The sequence below is a fragment of the Oryzias melastigma genome, linkage group LG7 (genome assembly GCF_002922805.2).
Source record: "Oryzias melastigma strain HK-1 linkage group LG7, ASM292280v2, whole genome shotgun sequence".
Lineage (NCBI taxonomy): Eukaryota > Metazoa > Chordata > Actinopteri > Beloniformes > Adrianichthyidae > Oryzias > Oryzias melastigma.
In genome coordinates, this window is record NC_050518.1 from 540948 (window position 1) to 557305 (window position 16358).

General features: G+C 38.4%; 1 protein-coding gene across 1 annotated transcript in view; it reads right to left on the reverse strand.

The window, feature by feature from the left end:
- tm9sf4 (transmembrane 9 superfamily protein member 4) overlaps positions 1-16204 on the reverse strand; it is a gene marked incomplete in the record, with an annotated part of 18360 nt that extends 2156 nt beyond the window's left edge. The window contains 17 exon segments of the mRNA XM_024293647.1: positions 1-72; positions 685-804; positions 879-942; positions 1023-1198; positions 1398-1481; positions 1562-1637; positions 1719-1800; positions 3877-4009; positions 4083-4153; positions 6088-6199; positions 7443-7564; positions 7689-7812; positions 7969-8110; positions 8182-8338; positions 10333-10432; positions 10790-10900; positions 16094-16204. Coding sequence (XP_024149415.1) covers positions 1-72; positions 685-804; positions 879-942; positions 1023-1198; positions 1398-1481; positions 1562-1637; positions 1719-1800; positions 3877-4009; positions 4083-4153; positions 6088-6199; positions 7443-7564; positions 7689-7812; positions 7969-8110; positions 8182-8338; positions 10333-10432; positions 10790-10900; positions 16094-16111 — 1764 coding nt within the window.
- Between the last annotated feature and the right edge of the window lie 154 nt (positions 16205-16358).

Here is a 16358-nt window from a genome sequence, read left to right on the forward strand (position 1 = left end):
GATGGCGTAAATAAGAACGTAGAAAGCGGAGCCGCCTGACACCAAGAACGTTCTCCACCACCACCTGTAGTCCTGATGGGAGGAGAACATGCAGAGGATGAGTTTCTGATCACAGTGAGAAGATGGAAAACACAAACGCTTTCCCCCAAACTTTGTCTGGAGCTTTTAGCCTTTTAGGAGGATTTATAGTAGGAAGTTTTGCCTCTCAGGAGGCGGATCGTTGGCATGTCTTTGGGGAGTGAACAAAAATTCAGCCATTTTGGGCTAAATTTACACAAAAGTAATTGAAATACTTAAGATTAATGTACCTTTTCCATTTTCTACCCTTTTTATCAACAGTTTTGGCAATCCACATTAACAAATAAACATTTATTTACAGTTTTTACATCAAAAAAGCTAAAGCAAGACGTCAGCTTCTTCCGGAGCCCCCCAAAGACTGGGAAAATATTGTAAATGATATATATTTGAGGGAAGGATTCACTTTTTCTAGTCGTCTCAGAAAATCTGTATTTATTAAACTCTGGACCAACTGGGTTGAGTATGTTAAGCCACTATGGTGAAAAAGTTCAAACTAGATGAAAGTATCTGTTTATCTGTTGGATACAACAATATTTAAACATTGTTCAATGCAAAACTTGAAAAATAACAACAAAAAAGACTTGAGTAGTTCCCTGTAAGGTTTACCTCTGCACAGAGCTGGAAATACACCATGACGATGCTGATCTGAGAGCAGGACACCACCAGGATGATGAAGACCAGGAACAAGAAGCCAAAGAGGTAATAAAACTGGTTCTCCCAGATGGCCTGTGTGGAGACGAAGCCTTAGCGGTCACCAGAGACGGTCGGGCTCTGAGCCCACAGCAGCAGGTTTTACTCACGCTGAAGATGAAGAACAGCTCAATGAACATGGCGCCGAACGGTAAGATCCCAGCCATGAGGATTCTGGAGGAGAAGATCCAAGAGGAGATCAGAGAGCTCTCGACTCGCCGTGGCAGTGATGGAGGGGGGCGTGGCCAACTCACCCTACGAACTTGTTCATGTACCAGCGCTGCTCGGGGACCTGCCGAGGGATCTGGTTGGTGCGGACCGGGTTATCGTACGGCTGCTTCCGGAAGCCAAAGTAGTATCCCAGGTAGACCAGAGGCATGGAGATGCCGAACCACATGCAGAGCAGAGCCAGCATGGTGGTAAAGGGGACCTGGGGGGCGGAGTTTGAGTCATTTATGACTGATTTTGGCTTCATGCAATACTAAAGTTTTCCAGAAAGTTCAGCTCTGACTACAAAGTTTATTAAGTGTCTCCAAACATCTCCTGATTGAAATTCTGTATAAAAAATGAACAACTGAAACAATGAAAACCATTCTGGCATGTTCTCGGCTGTGTGCGTCTCAGCTTACAGCTCCGGACGAATGTTCACCCCAGATGAAGAAGTTCAAGAAGAAGCTGATTCCAAAAACCACGCCGGGGTACAGTGTTGCCGTCTGCAGAAGATGAAGAAGAACCATCGCGACTGAACTTCTGTCGCAAACAAACGCAGATCAGAGCGCTGACAGAAACTCACACAAAAGGCTCCTTTCCTCCACCGATGGCCCTTCAGTGTGCGGTACAATCGGCCAGCGAAGTAACCACCGAAGACTCTGAAGGAGGAAAAGACGCTCCCGTTAACATCCAGAAACATGAAGGAATCCCAGAACCAGAGAGACGGAGAAGCTTCTCACCCCATGAACATAAAGAGGAAGCACGCCGTGGTCATCAGAGCTCCTCTGCTGGACGGAGACAGCATTCCCAACATGGCGACAACTGAGAGCAGAAACAGCTGTTTGAGAGTCACGGAAATACGATGTTCACACCTGGATTAGTCTTTATTTTTTGTGGAGTTAATTTTACATTTTAATATTCAAATAAGTTCAAATTTAAATAGCAAATAATGGGGAGCAGAAAGTCAAAATTACAGCTGTCACATTCAATTAAACTTGAAATTCTGAAGAATTTTGAATTTTTTAACCACCTGACCACAAATCGGATGTCAAAACATAATTTTACCAAATCACACATTATTTTCTCTTATTAGAACAGTCCAAATCCATAAACAAGAGAACCAACTGGTAACTGGCTGGAGGTGAGTAAAGTAGGAATATCTGGGGAAAAGGTTATTAATGACCTAATAACCATGTGACATCTCCAGCAGCTACTCCACTCACAAAATGATTCACGTTTGAGCAAAAGTGAAGAGAAAAGATTCCATAAAGCTCCACACCATCACACTCCCTCCAACGTGTCTTTAGTGCTGTTCTCTCTGAAAGAGTAAGCCGGATTTACACTAGAGGAGTGGATTTTCACTCCTGTCCTGCTCCTGGTAATCTGACCCCCAATCTCCATTCAAAATTATCTAGTTCCTGTTCGACTCCCTTGTATTTTTGTCTTTGTTATTATTTAACTTTATTATTACTTAACTCTCGTAATTTTTTTATTTCATCTAGCTTCCCTACCAGACCTCTGAACTTAACAAAAGTCTTTCATTCTTACTCTTTGATGGACGTCAGTGGGTTCCAATTCTCTCCATCGCTACCAACAATATGAATAGATACCTTGACCAGGAATACTGATGACTTCTGGGTAATGTAGTTCTTTGGTAAATTGAGTTACATTGTAAGCATATTATCAGAAACTACTAGATGCCTTTGCCTTTACTTTTTTGTTGTTGTTGAACTTAATAGTTGCTCCTGTCTCGCTACCGGGATTAATGGTAGACACGACTCCCATCCCACAGTATTCCCGTGGGAATCCCGTAATCCATGGGATTTCCAGAAAAATGTCAGCCTCTGATTCACACGGATCCATCTGCGTTGGAGTCTATCTCGCAATTGGCAGTTAGTTTCCATCGTCTCAGTTGCATCTCCAGTCCAAAAAAATGCTTTAATTCCAAAAAAAAATCCCAAAATTTTCAACAAAGTTTTAGGTGTAATTTTATAAAAATGCCAAACTCACTTTTCTTTTTCAACAAACTCATTTACATGCTTTTGAATCAAAATACAAGACAAAATTGCAGGCGAAATTCACAGACTTCTTTGTGCCACATCTATAAACAGCTTCTGTTCAGCTGAACACGTGAAGCCCACCACAGGCCTCACACCTCCATGTTGTGACCTTTCTGATGTAGTCACACAGGCAGCGTTTGCATTTCAGTCTACCTGTGTGGCTTTAGCTTCCAGGCAGCCCAAAACATTTGAATTTGTCTTCAAAAATTGTCCTGGAAAGCATGTTTTTTGTAGCTTTTTAATTAGTTTTTTCTTAAGTTTTGCTAATTGTGTCAGTGGAAAAGAAAAAAAGAAACATGCCTTTTGGAGTGAAGTTTGATAAATATGTTTAGAGTCGGAGGTGTGTCTGACTCCTCCTCTGTGTTCAGAGTGATCTGCTCGCCTTCTTTAAGTGTGCCTTGCAGGAGTTTCACCGTGCACCATGGAGGTTCCGCAATTTTTACGCAGCGCTGGCGCTTGTTCTAGAAAAATCCTGTCGCTCCTCATTCAAAATCAAAGGATGATGAGTTTCCTTGTTATTGGATTTCTGATAGCTGACAGATAGCTCCACTCCGCTCACCACAGCAGGTCCTACACTCTGTCTGATCGACGTCCACCTTCCACCTCGTTTATTAGAATAAAAGATTGTCTTTATCAAAAACTACAAATAGCTCATTCCTGTCTTTCATTCAATAAAATCTCAATCAGAGAATATTCAAATAGGTATAAGTCTGTTTTTATTACACTCATCTGACATTGCTCAGCAGGACGCCCTCAGATGTCCGTCGGTTCCAAGGGGATAACAAACTCAGTTCATTCATTAAAAAGAGGAGTTCAGAGTTACAGCAGCAAAACTCACAGATGACGATGAGAAACATGCAGAAGAGCTGGATCCCTGAGCCGAGCAGAGAGCTGAGGATCATGGGATACTGAGGCGGTCTGAAGACGTCCCCGTGGACGTTCTTCCATCCCGACTCTTCCATGGTGTCCTCCTGGTTGACAAAGGTTCAAATGTTTGGCATGTATTGTTCACACAAATGTTAGTGGTATTCTTCTTCCTCTTACAATGTCGTCTTCTCTGTTATAGTTGGCGATGTCCTTCCTCAGCGTTCTGATGATGATCATGCTGAGAATACCTGAGGCAGCAAAAGAGGATCCTGTCAGGAGGTCTCCACATTAAGGCTATTTATGCTCAAAGTGAAAAGAATGACCAAACTGACAGATTATATATATATGTATAAAAAACTTTACCGTTTCAATTCTTAGTGTTTGTCCAAGTGTTGAAAAGCACTTTTACATAAATATTTATGATTCTGTATCTTACATTAGCCAGAAATTATTTACGTTAAGGCCGAGTACATTTTCCACGTATGTAATGTTGGTCTTTCATGATACATGTAAATCATAAGTGTTGTGTTTGCCATTCATCGATGTGCGCTGATGTCTGTGGAGGATTTCAGCTGACAAGTCTTTATGTGAATTTGTTTTTCTGAGCTGGTAAAAAATTTGGGTTGGTTGAGAATTACACAGTTTATGAGTATTTTATGCGGTTAATGTTGAAGTCCCATCAGTAGTTACGCACCTCGATGTGTGAAATTTGCCCTCCGCATTTGACCCATTCCCTGGGGGAGGGGTGAGCTGCAGACACAGTTGCGCTCAGAAACCGTCTGGTGGTTTAAACTCCCCAATCCTACTCCTTAATGCTGATTATCAAAGAGGGAGGCATGGGTCCCATTTTTAGAGTCTTTGGTATGACTCGGCCTGGATTCAAACTCGCGACTTTCAAGTCTCAGGGTGGACACTCTACCACAAGGCCACTGAAGTGGTTAAATTAAATTGTTTATCCATAGTAATTACGAAAAATCTTATGCAGTTAGTAAGTAGTTTTTGCAAGATCCGTGAAGAAATTTGTGGCTTTCCACAACCATTTCACATACAGTATGTCTGCCTGTACGGTGCCCTCAATCACGTTAAAATTATGTAATTGACGAACAAATCACAAATTAATTACATTAAAACAGCACAATAATCGTGCACAGTTCATGCACGATTGGCGTATTTTGTGATAGGTATATAAGTCGCGAGGGCCATGGAGGGAGCTGACACGATGTGATTTCTGTCCAGTTCTACGAATGTCAAAGTGAAGAAATTCAATGAAGTGGGAGTTCTATGTGTGGTTTTTTCGCACCTCTTCCAAGGTTTTAACATCGTTTATTTGTAATGCATCAGTAAAAATTTTACAAAAAAGACCACAACTTTTCTAATTTTTTCCACATATATTAATGTTTGACCAATGTTTTACACAAATTGTACGTAGCGGTAGAGTGACAGGGTCTTAACACATCGGTTTGGTAAAAACCACAGGAAGGATTTCTGGACCTGAGTAGGTGTAAATTTTTTTTTCCAGTTTTTCAAATATCACTCTGCTGCCATGTTATTGTGTTTGTAAGGACCAAACAAATTCCAGCCTTTCAGAACATTAATTCCACTGTTTACAAATAGAAAAGGAAACAAAATAGTTTTTATTTTATTTAGATGAAAAAGGCAGGCTTTTACTGCTGCCTCTGTTTTTGATCCATTCCAGATTACAAGTGATTCTTTTTTTAACTAAAGGAGTTTGTGGAGAAATGATGCAGCTTTGAATGAGATGCTACAGTGAAGACGTTGGGATTTATTGCTCTCAGGTTCTGATCTGTTGCAAAAGTGTCCCTTGAAATCTTTTCAATATAAGTACCATTTTTTAAGCCAAAATATATACGGAAATATTCAGAAATGCTATTTTATGCTTAATGCTGTTTATATATGTTCTCCATCATGAGAAAAGGAACATGCTAAAATATATATATACATCAGAGTGGATCTTTAAGTGGACCCGAATTCTTCCATGATTGGAACAGATACAACAACCTCTCCTGTTGCTAAAAAGTTACTGATGCTACATCTAGATTCTAAAAACAACACACAGAGTAGTTGTTTTTGTTGTGATGATGCTTCTGGGCCGTACAATTCAACACAGTTGGAAAGGCTGTTCCTTCTCCTTTTAAGTGGTGACTCATCTTTGGTTACTCACCAGAGAGGAAGAACACGACCACCACAGAGTTGACGATGGAAAACCAGTGGATCTGGACGTCGCTCATGGTCAGGTACGTGTCCCAGCGAGACGCCCACTTCACCTCACTCTCCTAGACGCACAGCGGAACCAGAGACAGTTTAGCAGAAATATAAACAGAAAATCATTTTCCTGCAAAGAAAAAAAAATCCTCTGACAAGCCGCTAAATCATGATACTATCGAACAGAGTCTAGATTTTTGTTTAACTTAAGAAAAGTTATTTTTGACCTAATAAAGACTAAAGCTCATGTTTTGATTGAGTAAATAATTGATACATTTTTGCGTCAAACCCAATTTTGTTTTATTATTCAAACTCAACTTTTTTTCTTAAGCAAATTAGGGCCGGGCATCTATTTAAAAAAAATTAACTAAACAATTTTAAATCTGGAAAAATTATTGCTAATAATCACCATTGTTTGTTTGTTTTTTGTTCCTCTTTTACTTACAGTATTTGTCAACCACTTAACTACAAATAATCACCATATGAAATGACACGCAAAATTGTACAACAGTTTTCCATCTTACAGACAGAAAATCCTGCAGACACAGAAAATTGTGTCTGGGAAAATGGGATTCATTTTGCTGTGGAAAATTTCTCACTGCTGTCCATTTGACATTTTTCCTGGAACTCCGTTTTTTCCATCTTTTTCCTTTTTTTCTCATGAAATGTTCTTTATTGTGTTTGTGAAAAATGAAACATTTTTTGGGAGAAGTTTGAACCAGCTGGATTTCAGATTGGCTCGACTGGAATCTACACAGATGGGGGGGTGCCTGTCTAATATGAACCGGTCGCCTCCCGCGACGTCAGGGGGCGGGGACTTTCGTGGAGAAGCGTGGAGTTTGCTCAATTTTGAGACAATGCCAGTGCTTCCAGTGCTTTGGAAAATTCATGTCGGTCCCCATCCCAAAATAAGTTAATGGTCGGTTTCCTCGTTGTTGGATTACTAATAGCAGACATTTCAGTCCTACTTTGATTTTTTTTCCTATTATTAGAACATCCTAAATCCATAATTCAGGTGGTCACAAGTAGATAAAATAGGGAAATCTGTTAAAAAAGTATTTTAAGAGTTGGAGATGGTTATTGCTGCTATAAACTACAGTTATTCTTACATGTTTTTTACAGTTTTAGAAAGATCGGAGAAGAATTCAAAGCTGCAATCATTTAAATATTATCTATATAAACCATAATCACAGAGGAAAGAGATTTTTTTCCTCTACAGAAGTGATGGAATCTGAAACAGGAGTGAAACACGAAAAATAATTTATCTAAAAAGAAGTAGAAAGCTTTAAACATTGGAAAAGCAGAGACACGGACCTCCCAATGAACGGAGTAACTGAAGATGACTTCGTTCTCCACGTTGGGGTCAATCTCCATGGGGGCGGAGCCACTGGCCTCGGGCAAGACGCACTTCTTGTCTGTTTCTGAAGCCTTTAAATCTGTGATTTAAAAAAACAAAATGCTTCAATGTTCACAGAGAAAGGTTGGTGCCGCCTTGAACTTAAACAGAGTAAAAAAGAAAATGTGTCTTAAAGAATCAGAAAAGCTGCTGGAGATACAAACCCTCTGCCTTCACGCTCTGAGGCACCACCTCGAATCGCACCACCCTGTAGTCGTGGACGTCGCCCTCCTCCTGTTTCTCTCTGTGGAAGTACAGGATGAAGGACAAGTGGTTGTGCAGATAAAACTGTAAATGGAACAAAAAAAGAAGGAGACATCAGTTCATCATCAGCAAAGAAACCATGAACGTTTCCATCCTCAAACACATAGAAATGTTCAGGTTTAGGATTAAATGTACATTTAAATCCTGAAGGTTCAGAGAACCCAGTTTTTCTTGCCAAACCTTGTTGTTGTCGACGAAGCCCAGCCTGTATCCATGCTCGAACTGCACGTCTTTCACCACGTCCTTGTTCTGCTCCTCCCCCCCAGCCTCTCTGTTGGGGTAAAACTCCAGCCTGGTGGCGACTGGAAGGTTATCTGCAATACTGAGGCGACAGTGCAGGGCGCCATGAGAACGGCCCGGCAGTCCGGAGAGCGTGCAGAGACAAAAACTCACAGGTGAACGTAATACTCCTCCTGGATTCGCTCAGCCACCAGCTTGCTGTCCTCCAGACTGAGCTTCTTACTGCCGCACACCACCTCGCACTTCTTGTCTTTGTTCATTTCCACGCCGTAGAGCGTGTTCACGATTCGGTCGCCGCGAAGAACCTCACCTGCCAAAAGGGAATTGACTAAACTCAATATGTACATTTGAGGCAGGAAAGCATCAGTGAGGTAAGTATGCAGTTAGTCGTTGAGGTCAGGAAGCAAAACCGCTGCGGATCAGAAAGCAGCGGCTGTGCAGGAAAACCAAAACCTCACGGCTTCTTTTTTTTTTTTTTAAATACAGATCATCCACTTATTGAACGCATCATTTTATTCATCTTTAAAACAAAAAATGTGTAATGTTTAGTAGAACATTTTTTTTATTTTTAAGTACTCATATGACATTTTATTTTATTTTAAAAACGTTCCCAGTAGTGTTTTAATTATGATAATGATTTTTTTAACTGCAATACCACAACCCAAATGTCTGAAAAAGCCATTTTTCACGTTGATCTGAAGCCTGTTTTCAAATTCTCTTTTGGATTGGAGTGGCTTTTGGTGCTGAGCTGAGTAGCCCCGCTGCAGATTTTATGCAAAACATTCTTGTTATTGAGCAGTCTATACGTTTAGCAGGAGGCATTTCTGTCATCAGGTAGCTTTAATTATTTATTATTATTATATTATATTAAATCCAAACAGATAATTTTTTTTGCATTTTCAACTCAAACTGATCATGAAAAAGTAAAAAGACAAAAATAAAAAAATATCAACCTTTAATCTTTAGAAGATTTATATGGAGGACAGATGTAATCAAAAACCCAAAACAAAACTTGTTCTATTTAAATATCTCAACATTTGAGTAAACATGAGAAAAAATGCTGAAAAAAGGACAAAAAAGGCAAAATAAAAACACCAAATGTGTCAAAATCTGTTGTCCTGTATGCATTGTTTTTAAGAATTGGTATTTGTTGCTTTTATTGAATAAAATATGCATTTCTAAAGCTTCAACCTGTTTGTGATCAAAAAAAGACCTAAATGTTGAAAAAAGTTTTCCAGTGACATTAAAGGCATAACGGGTTGTCATCCTGTTGCCATGGATACTCATCTGATGGTGCAGGATTCTAGTATTAGTGTCAGGTTATACATGTTTTTAAAAGTGTACACTAACTATTTCATCAGTGACAACAACAAACTGAAAATTGAGTCCATGTTTGACTTAAAATTTAGTTTTAAAAATCTGACGATCTCAATCATCAGAACAATCCTGCCCTACAACACAACAGGGATAGAGTTTTTAATGTGGCTTTTTTTTCTTCTCAATAGTGTACATGAAACCCGACTACGGACGATTCTGTTTTACTCATCTCTAAAAACTTTCAATTTCTTTTCAAAGATGCTCCGGCCCAAGAGCCCAACAAATATTTGAGACAGAGAGAATCTGAAATTTGAGGAGGAAAAAAAATGAATTTCTGATCAAATATTTCAAAAATACAGGACTTGCAACCTTTACTCTTTGTGGAATAAAATAATTTCCAGAAAAATGAATGTATTATTCATAACCCCCCCACCCACCTAACAATGACCAAACATGTCATAGTTAGGTGAAAATGTGTGTATACGAGAACTGGACTCAGTCAGCATTTTCTTTCACCACAAAGATGCCGCCATGTTGGAACCAGACATCGTCAGTACGCAGCAACTGGTCCGAGTCAGTCTGAGTGACTGTTACTATGGCAACCACTCTCATCATCAGGAGTGAGATTAATGGATGTTCACACCCCTATCACTTGAATGGTGGATGTGGGGGCTGGCAGGTTCCACCTACTTTTACTGAGGCATCTGATTTGGCCACTTTATAACTTAAATTACTTGTACTACAGTAAAAATATTGTAAAGGAAAAAAAACGGATCACCAAGAAGAAGATAAAAAAGGAAGCAGAGCAAGAATGATTATTATGACAAATAGAGTGACTGAGTAATAGCTGTTTATTTCTCTATAGAAGTTTATAAGATTTTGACTTCGTGGAGCCACGGCCTGTTTGGAACAATAAAGGGGCGGGGTCACTCTGTCCAGTTCTCATATACAGTGAATAAGTATGCAGGCCTGCAGCAGAACTCTTACCCAGGTTCTCTCCTTTGTAAACCACAGAGTCCGGCTTACAGAAAGGCAGGGAGTAATATTCATAAGGAAGCTGGGTCCTAGAGCTGGTCAGTTTTACAGCCTGAAAAACAGATGATCAATCCGATGATGCTAAAAGTCGTCCGAAAACAATGCAGCACAATAAAATAACGGATTTATCTTGTTAATCTTTAATTGATGATCAATCACAATCAATCAAAACGAAAAAATATAAAAATGACAAGTACAAATTAACCAATTTGCAGTTAAAACAAAATATATTACCCACATTAATCTTCTGAGTTAGACAAAATTTTTTCTGCTTTAGTTAAAAACTTTTCTTCATGCCTACAGTTACACACAGCTCCTAAAAACTGCTGCCTTCCTCTGATACCTTCTTGTTCTGGTTTCATTAGATGTTAAAGATACTCAGTGTTTAACAACCTGGATTTCCTCTCACCTTTATGTCCACCGTCTCTCCGTCATGGAAATCTCGAGGCGCGACTCCAGGAACATAGAAGGTCCGGACTGAAGGTGCTAAGGTGAGAAGTACTAAGGCCCACCACGTCACCTGCAGCAAACACAACCAATGACTCAGACACAAAGCATGACTCAGTTGATTTCACTCAATTTAAAGTCCTGTTCTTAATTTCAGCTGCAAACCAAAGGGAGGAAGACTCTTTGTGGAAGACAAACTCAAACTCTTTATAATTTAATGAAACTGAGAGGAATGGTAAAATTCAAACAGGGCTCTAGAGTGCGATCAATTTGGTCGGATTTGCGACTAGATTTTTCATTGGTGCGGATAAAAAAATTCTTGGTCGCACTGGTGCACCTAGTCTTCTGTGAGGACAAAAAATAAAATAAAAACATAATCTCTGTGACTCCAAAAGTCTCCTTCCTGTATGTGTGTGCAGGAGTAACAACCTCCGATAAGAATTATCTTGTTAGAAAGTACATCTGAAGGAGCTTCCACACCGACCGCTTAGGCGTGCAATCAAATGACACTTTCAGAGTCGTTCAGTTTGGGTCCATGCGCACGCACACGCCCGGTGCACACGCACCCGATGCTGGCGGCAGATGTAGTGAATGAAACAGTCTGTTAAAATCCTTCAACACCAGAGCTTTAGCTTTAGCGATTAGACTACATTCTTTCGTTTACCGTTACCGAGCCTCGCGCTGATACCAGACCTGTGCAGTTAGGAAGTGTTTGTGTAATCCATGTTTATCGTCGGATCCTACCCCGGAGAAAAGTAGCTTCGTGCCACAGCGCTCTCATTACGAGAGTTATACGCTAGCAATACTATCTATATTGGAGCAAAGCAAGAAAGAAAAGCCGCTTTTTTCTGTGGCAGAATCAGCTGATTAACGGTGATCGTGTGAAAGTTAGACGATGTATGGCAAGTTAAAAAGACAGTTATTCAGGTGTCACTGTGAGACTATTGGTGTTTTAGGGTTAACTATGGTCGTCCTGAAGGTTAAATCACATAAACAAATTAATCAACGCAAAACCTTTTAAAGACCTCAATGACAAAAAACGAAAATCAAATAATAAAAAAACAAAGTTTTAGAAAAAAGAATCCACAAACCAAAATGATTCTAAAAAAATGAAAAAGAAAATGTTTCAAAAAACATGAGTAAAATGAATGCTCTTTACTGATCACAAAGTGTTTAAAAGTTTTGGGGGATTTTTTTGCTGAAGTTTGAGCTCTGTGAAGCATTTTAAAGTCCTACTCCAACTATATTTGATCTGTTTTGAATGAATGAATGAATGAATGAATGAAATTGTTTATTTGAAGCAATCAGGAATAATACATAAAATAACATATCACATAATGAATTACAAGTAGATCGCTTGAAAGGGAGTGGAAGGAAACGAACGTATTATCTAATCCCACCTCGTTTTTTTAAAGTGTTTTAAAGTTGTCTTTTCATTATGATTCTGCTGTTTTAGGCAAAATCTAAAAACTTGTCATTTTCTGCAGAGCGACGGGAGTTCATTAGAAATTCACCTCTTAGTTGTGGGTGGGAAAACAAAGATGTTCATGGATCTGTTTGTCTACAAGTGGATGCTTAAGAATGGAGCAGAGAAGGGAGACCTAGGCTCCGCCCATTTCACTTGATGTCACAAAATTAAGCTTTTTCAAACTGGGCACTTTTATTAATTTTTATATACTATATACATTTAGTAGTTTATCATTATTGTAGAATTGTGTTTCAAATAGAAGGCTTTACGTTAACCAGTTTGTAAGTTAATCATTTTCAATTCTTAAGCAGATATTGACAGCAAATAAAAAGGAAAATGACAATGTAAAAGTGCTGTTAAATACAATGTAGTCGAGAAGGTCGACGCACCAAACTTTTGTGCTGGTGCACCTATGAAAAAACATTGGGCGCACCGGTGCAGCCAGTACAAAAATTTAGTCTAGAACCCTGTCAAATGATATTTACATTCAGAGCTGTTAAAATATGCAAAAGAGTAGCGCTTTCCAAGAAAAACAAAAACAAAAAACAAAAAAAAAAGCAACCAAATGAGCAACCAAATCCATGCTCATGTGGGAGGAGTCAATCCCTGATGTTGACTCATTCACTCCTGCAGTACCTGCAGAATGAGCAGGTCAAGAAGCAAAATCTATCAGCTTTTAAATTGAAATCTTAAAGCTAGAAAAGTTGACAAAAAACATATGTCTTTGAGCAGAAAAGAGATCACGAGGAAATGGAAGAACCTTTCACTTCAAAGACAAAAAAAAGACCTTACTGGAAACATTACATTATTGCAAAATTTGCTCCGATGTATCAGTTCCACTCTACATAACATACAGTTACTGACTTGCCATTTTTATCAAGAATACTGCTAATAAAGTTACAAACAAGGCAAATTCATGTCATTGTATTTAAAAAATACCAGTTTTGTGATGGTTGTATGATTTTATTTTGTCATATTTGTACACCATGCATCAATGGTCAGTCGAAGCTGACTATTACATTTTAAGCCTTCGCTTTTAAGGTTAGGAGAGGATTAAAGGGGAAATGCATAATATCTACTGTTGAAAAAAACTAAACGAGCTGCAGATATTTTACAGAGAATAAGGATGGATGTTTTTCTTCAAAAGTTAACAGAAATCAGAAACCTATAAAATAAAAAAAAAAGTTATTTCACTTTTGTGCAGGCTGATTCATCCAAATATTTTCTCACATTAAACTGGTCTGTGGTCAATAAAAGGTTGGGAGCCACTGTTTTTAGCATTAAGAGTCAGAACCAACAAGTGATTGGCTCAGCTGTGCCAGTTGCTCATCACTCCCTAAAAAAATGGAAAAAAGGACCAAAAAGAGAGAGTTTTGCTCAGAAACAGAAACAGGAAGTTTCTAAAAACATAGCCTAGCTCTAAAACAAAATTTTAGATCAATAAAACACTACATTCGGAACTCATCTGAGGAATTTTCTGCTCTTTGTTGTAACCTCAGTGAAGCTTAAGTGGAGAGGTTTTCCTCATAACAGTTTAAAGCTGAAATCATTCTTTTGGAGCAGCTTGTCAATGGTGGATGTTTTATGAGATGTACCTGAATCGCATGATTTAAAATGATCAAAAGCTGAATCTAAACTGATCGATTGATCGAGCCTCTGATCAGAGAGGCACTGGGTGTGCATTTAGTCTGCCTTTTTTTAAAGCAAATATCACACGTTTTTAGAAAATAATGAAAATACAATTTGTTTTCTCTCATATTTAAAAATCCACATCGAACATTTATATTCATTTCGATTACCAAAAGAAAAAATATGTTCTCTCCATCACAAAATTATAAAATATTATAGTTATACTTAAAAATATTATAGTAATTATCTTAAAGGAAAAAAGGTAATTTTGTAACAAGTTTTAACCACAATGTTGGCCCAACCTTAAAAAACTGGGACGACAAATGTAGTCGGTAAAGGACATTATAGGTGTCACATCAGCTCATTTACGTGTGAGAGAAGCAGAACAATATCTTTAATTCTGCTTCATTTATCTCAGAACAGGTAAAACAGGAGCATCGCTCTCAGCTGGGCAGAGTCGGTCCTTGCTGCACAAGTCAGCCACAGCGAACTCAACCGAGGACTGTTGGGGTTATTTGACGGTTTTCACGGTTCAGGTTCTTTTTCACTGGTTTAATCAGGATTTACTTTTAGCTAATGTAGAGGAACTTTAAAGACAACATAAATTACATAATCTGGTTTGTCAGCATTGAAGGATTACAATTTTTGAACCATTTGATAAACAAAAAGAACAGATGAAATTTTCAACATTTGAACCACCACCACAAATAAAATTAGATTTTGGCTGATGGCAATAATGATTTTGCTTAACTACATGTTGGGCAAAATATGAAAATGGGACAGTTTTGTCTTCAAAAGCAAAGGCTTTATTAAAATTAGTGATAACGAGCTATTAAACTAATAAAATGTAAAACATATTTCTATGTTAATTCAAAGTAGAGGCTTACAGCTCAATAATGACACAGAAGAAATAATTATCAGGTTGGTATCAACTTTCTAACCCCAATGTCAGTGAGCACTGTTTGATTTTTAAAGCTTGTTAACACCCACACAAAAGCCTTTATGTATTCATGGTTTCTTGAAGCAGGTTGTAAGGAAAAACCGGAGGAACAATTCATTTCTTGTTTAGCCAACTGCTCTATTTGTGACTTGTTTGATAAAAGATATGGATCAGCTTAAAATGTCAAAAAACCCACCCAACTCACTGTGAATGAATGGTATCCAAGCCGCCGAGCCTTTTTTCAAAACAAGTTTGCCAACTTGGCAACAATGCATTACATGTTCCAGGAAACATGGGACATAGGTGCTGACAGGCGAGCAGGGCATTTTTAGAAACCAGACAAAACCTTAGAAACAACCAAACTAAATGAGAAAAGCTTCATGAAAGGGTCACATTTAGAGGTTTGAAGAGGTGAGAGGAACATGTTCATTCATTCACAGGTTGCATAACAGCAAATGCTTCTAAACAATCAGGAGAAAGCAAATAAGAGACTGAATGAATCCACCATATTTGAAGGTTAAGTGGGGTAAAAGAAGAACATTTAACATCCTTAAACCACCATTTAGCAAACTATTAGGATTCAAAGCTAAAGGCGCTTTCATAACTCCTAGAAGTATATCGTAAAAGATCAAAATTGTTAGCATTATTGCATAGAACCATTTCCATATCTCTTCAATGAGAGCTTAAAAACTGACATGGATGAAAGGGAAGTTAGAAAGCAGGAAAGCAGTTTGGGACCATAACTATAAAGACTATAAGACGAAGAAACAAAATAAAAGGTTTGATTTGGGGGTTTTACACAAACGCTTCAGTTATCATTTTTATAGGTTAACGCAGCGACAAAAACACCGACAAAACCCAAAGCAACGACTACAGAATCCCAGAACCTCGCCTGACAAGCCTCCCGAATTCTCCTGGCTATACAACAAGAGATAGTTTGAGGACATAGAATATGCCTCTTTATTTAAATTGTGTCAATACAGATTAGTTATCAATACAAACATTATGAAGTGCATGTAGGGCCACAGTTCAGGCTAACCATCGCTAGCATGCTAACTCGGGTAGCCGGATCGCCAAACAACCACGAACTTCCGTAAAGCCAACTAAGCATCCGGACGCCTTCTCTTGGCGGAGTTTATTTATTCCACCACCACGACAGCGTGTTGTCTTGCTTTGGTTAAAAAAGAAATAGGGGGAAAGTTGAAGAAACACTTCTCTTTTCCACTTACCATTGTAGCGGCCGCCATCTTGAATACGTGTCATTAGTGACGTTGCGGAAGTGGAAAATGTTTTAAAAAACGGCGTACATTTATTTACAACAACATAAAAGCTGGGATTTTAATGAAACGAAAGTAAAAATATTTTTTTTCGCTACAGAAAATTTTTAAATTAGCAATCTGAAACTATTTTTTTAAATGAGACTTTTTAAAACATTTGAATTTACTGTATTACTTTTAATTGATTTCAGTTGTATTAATATATTTTTCCTTTATT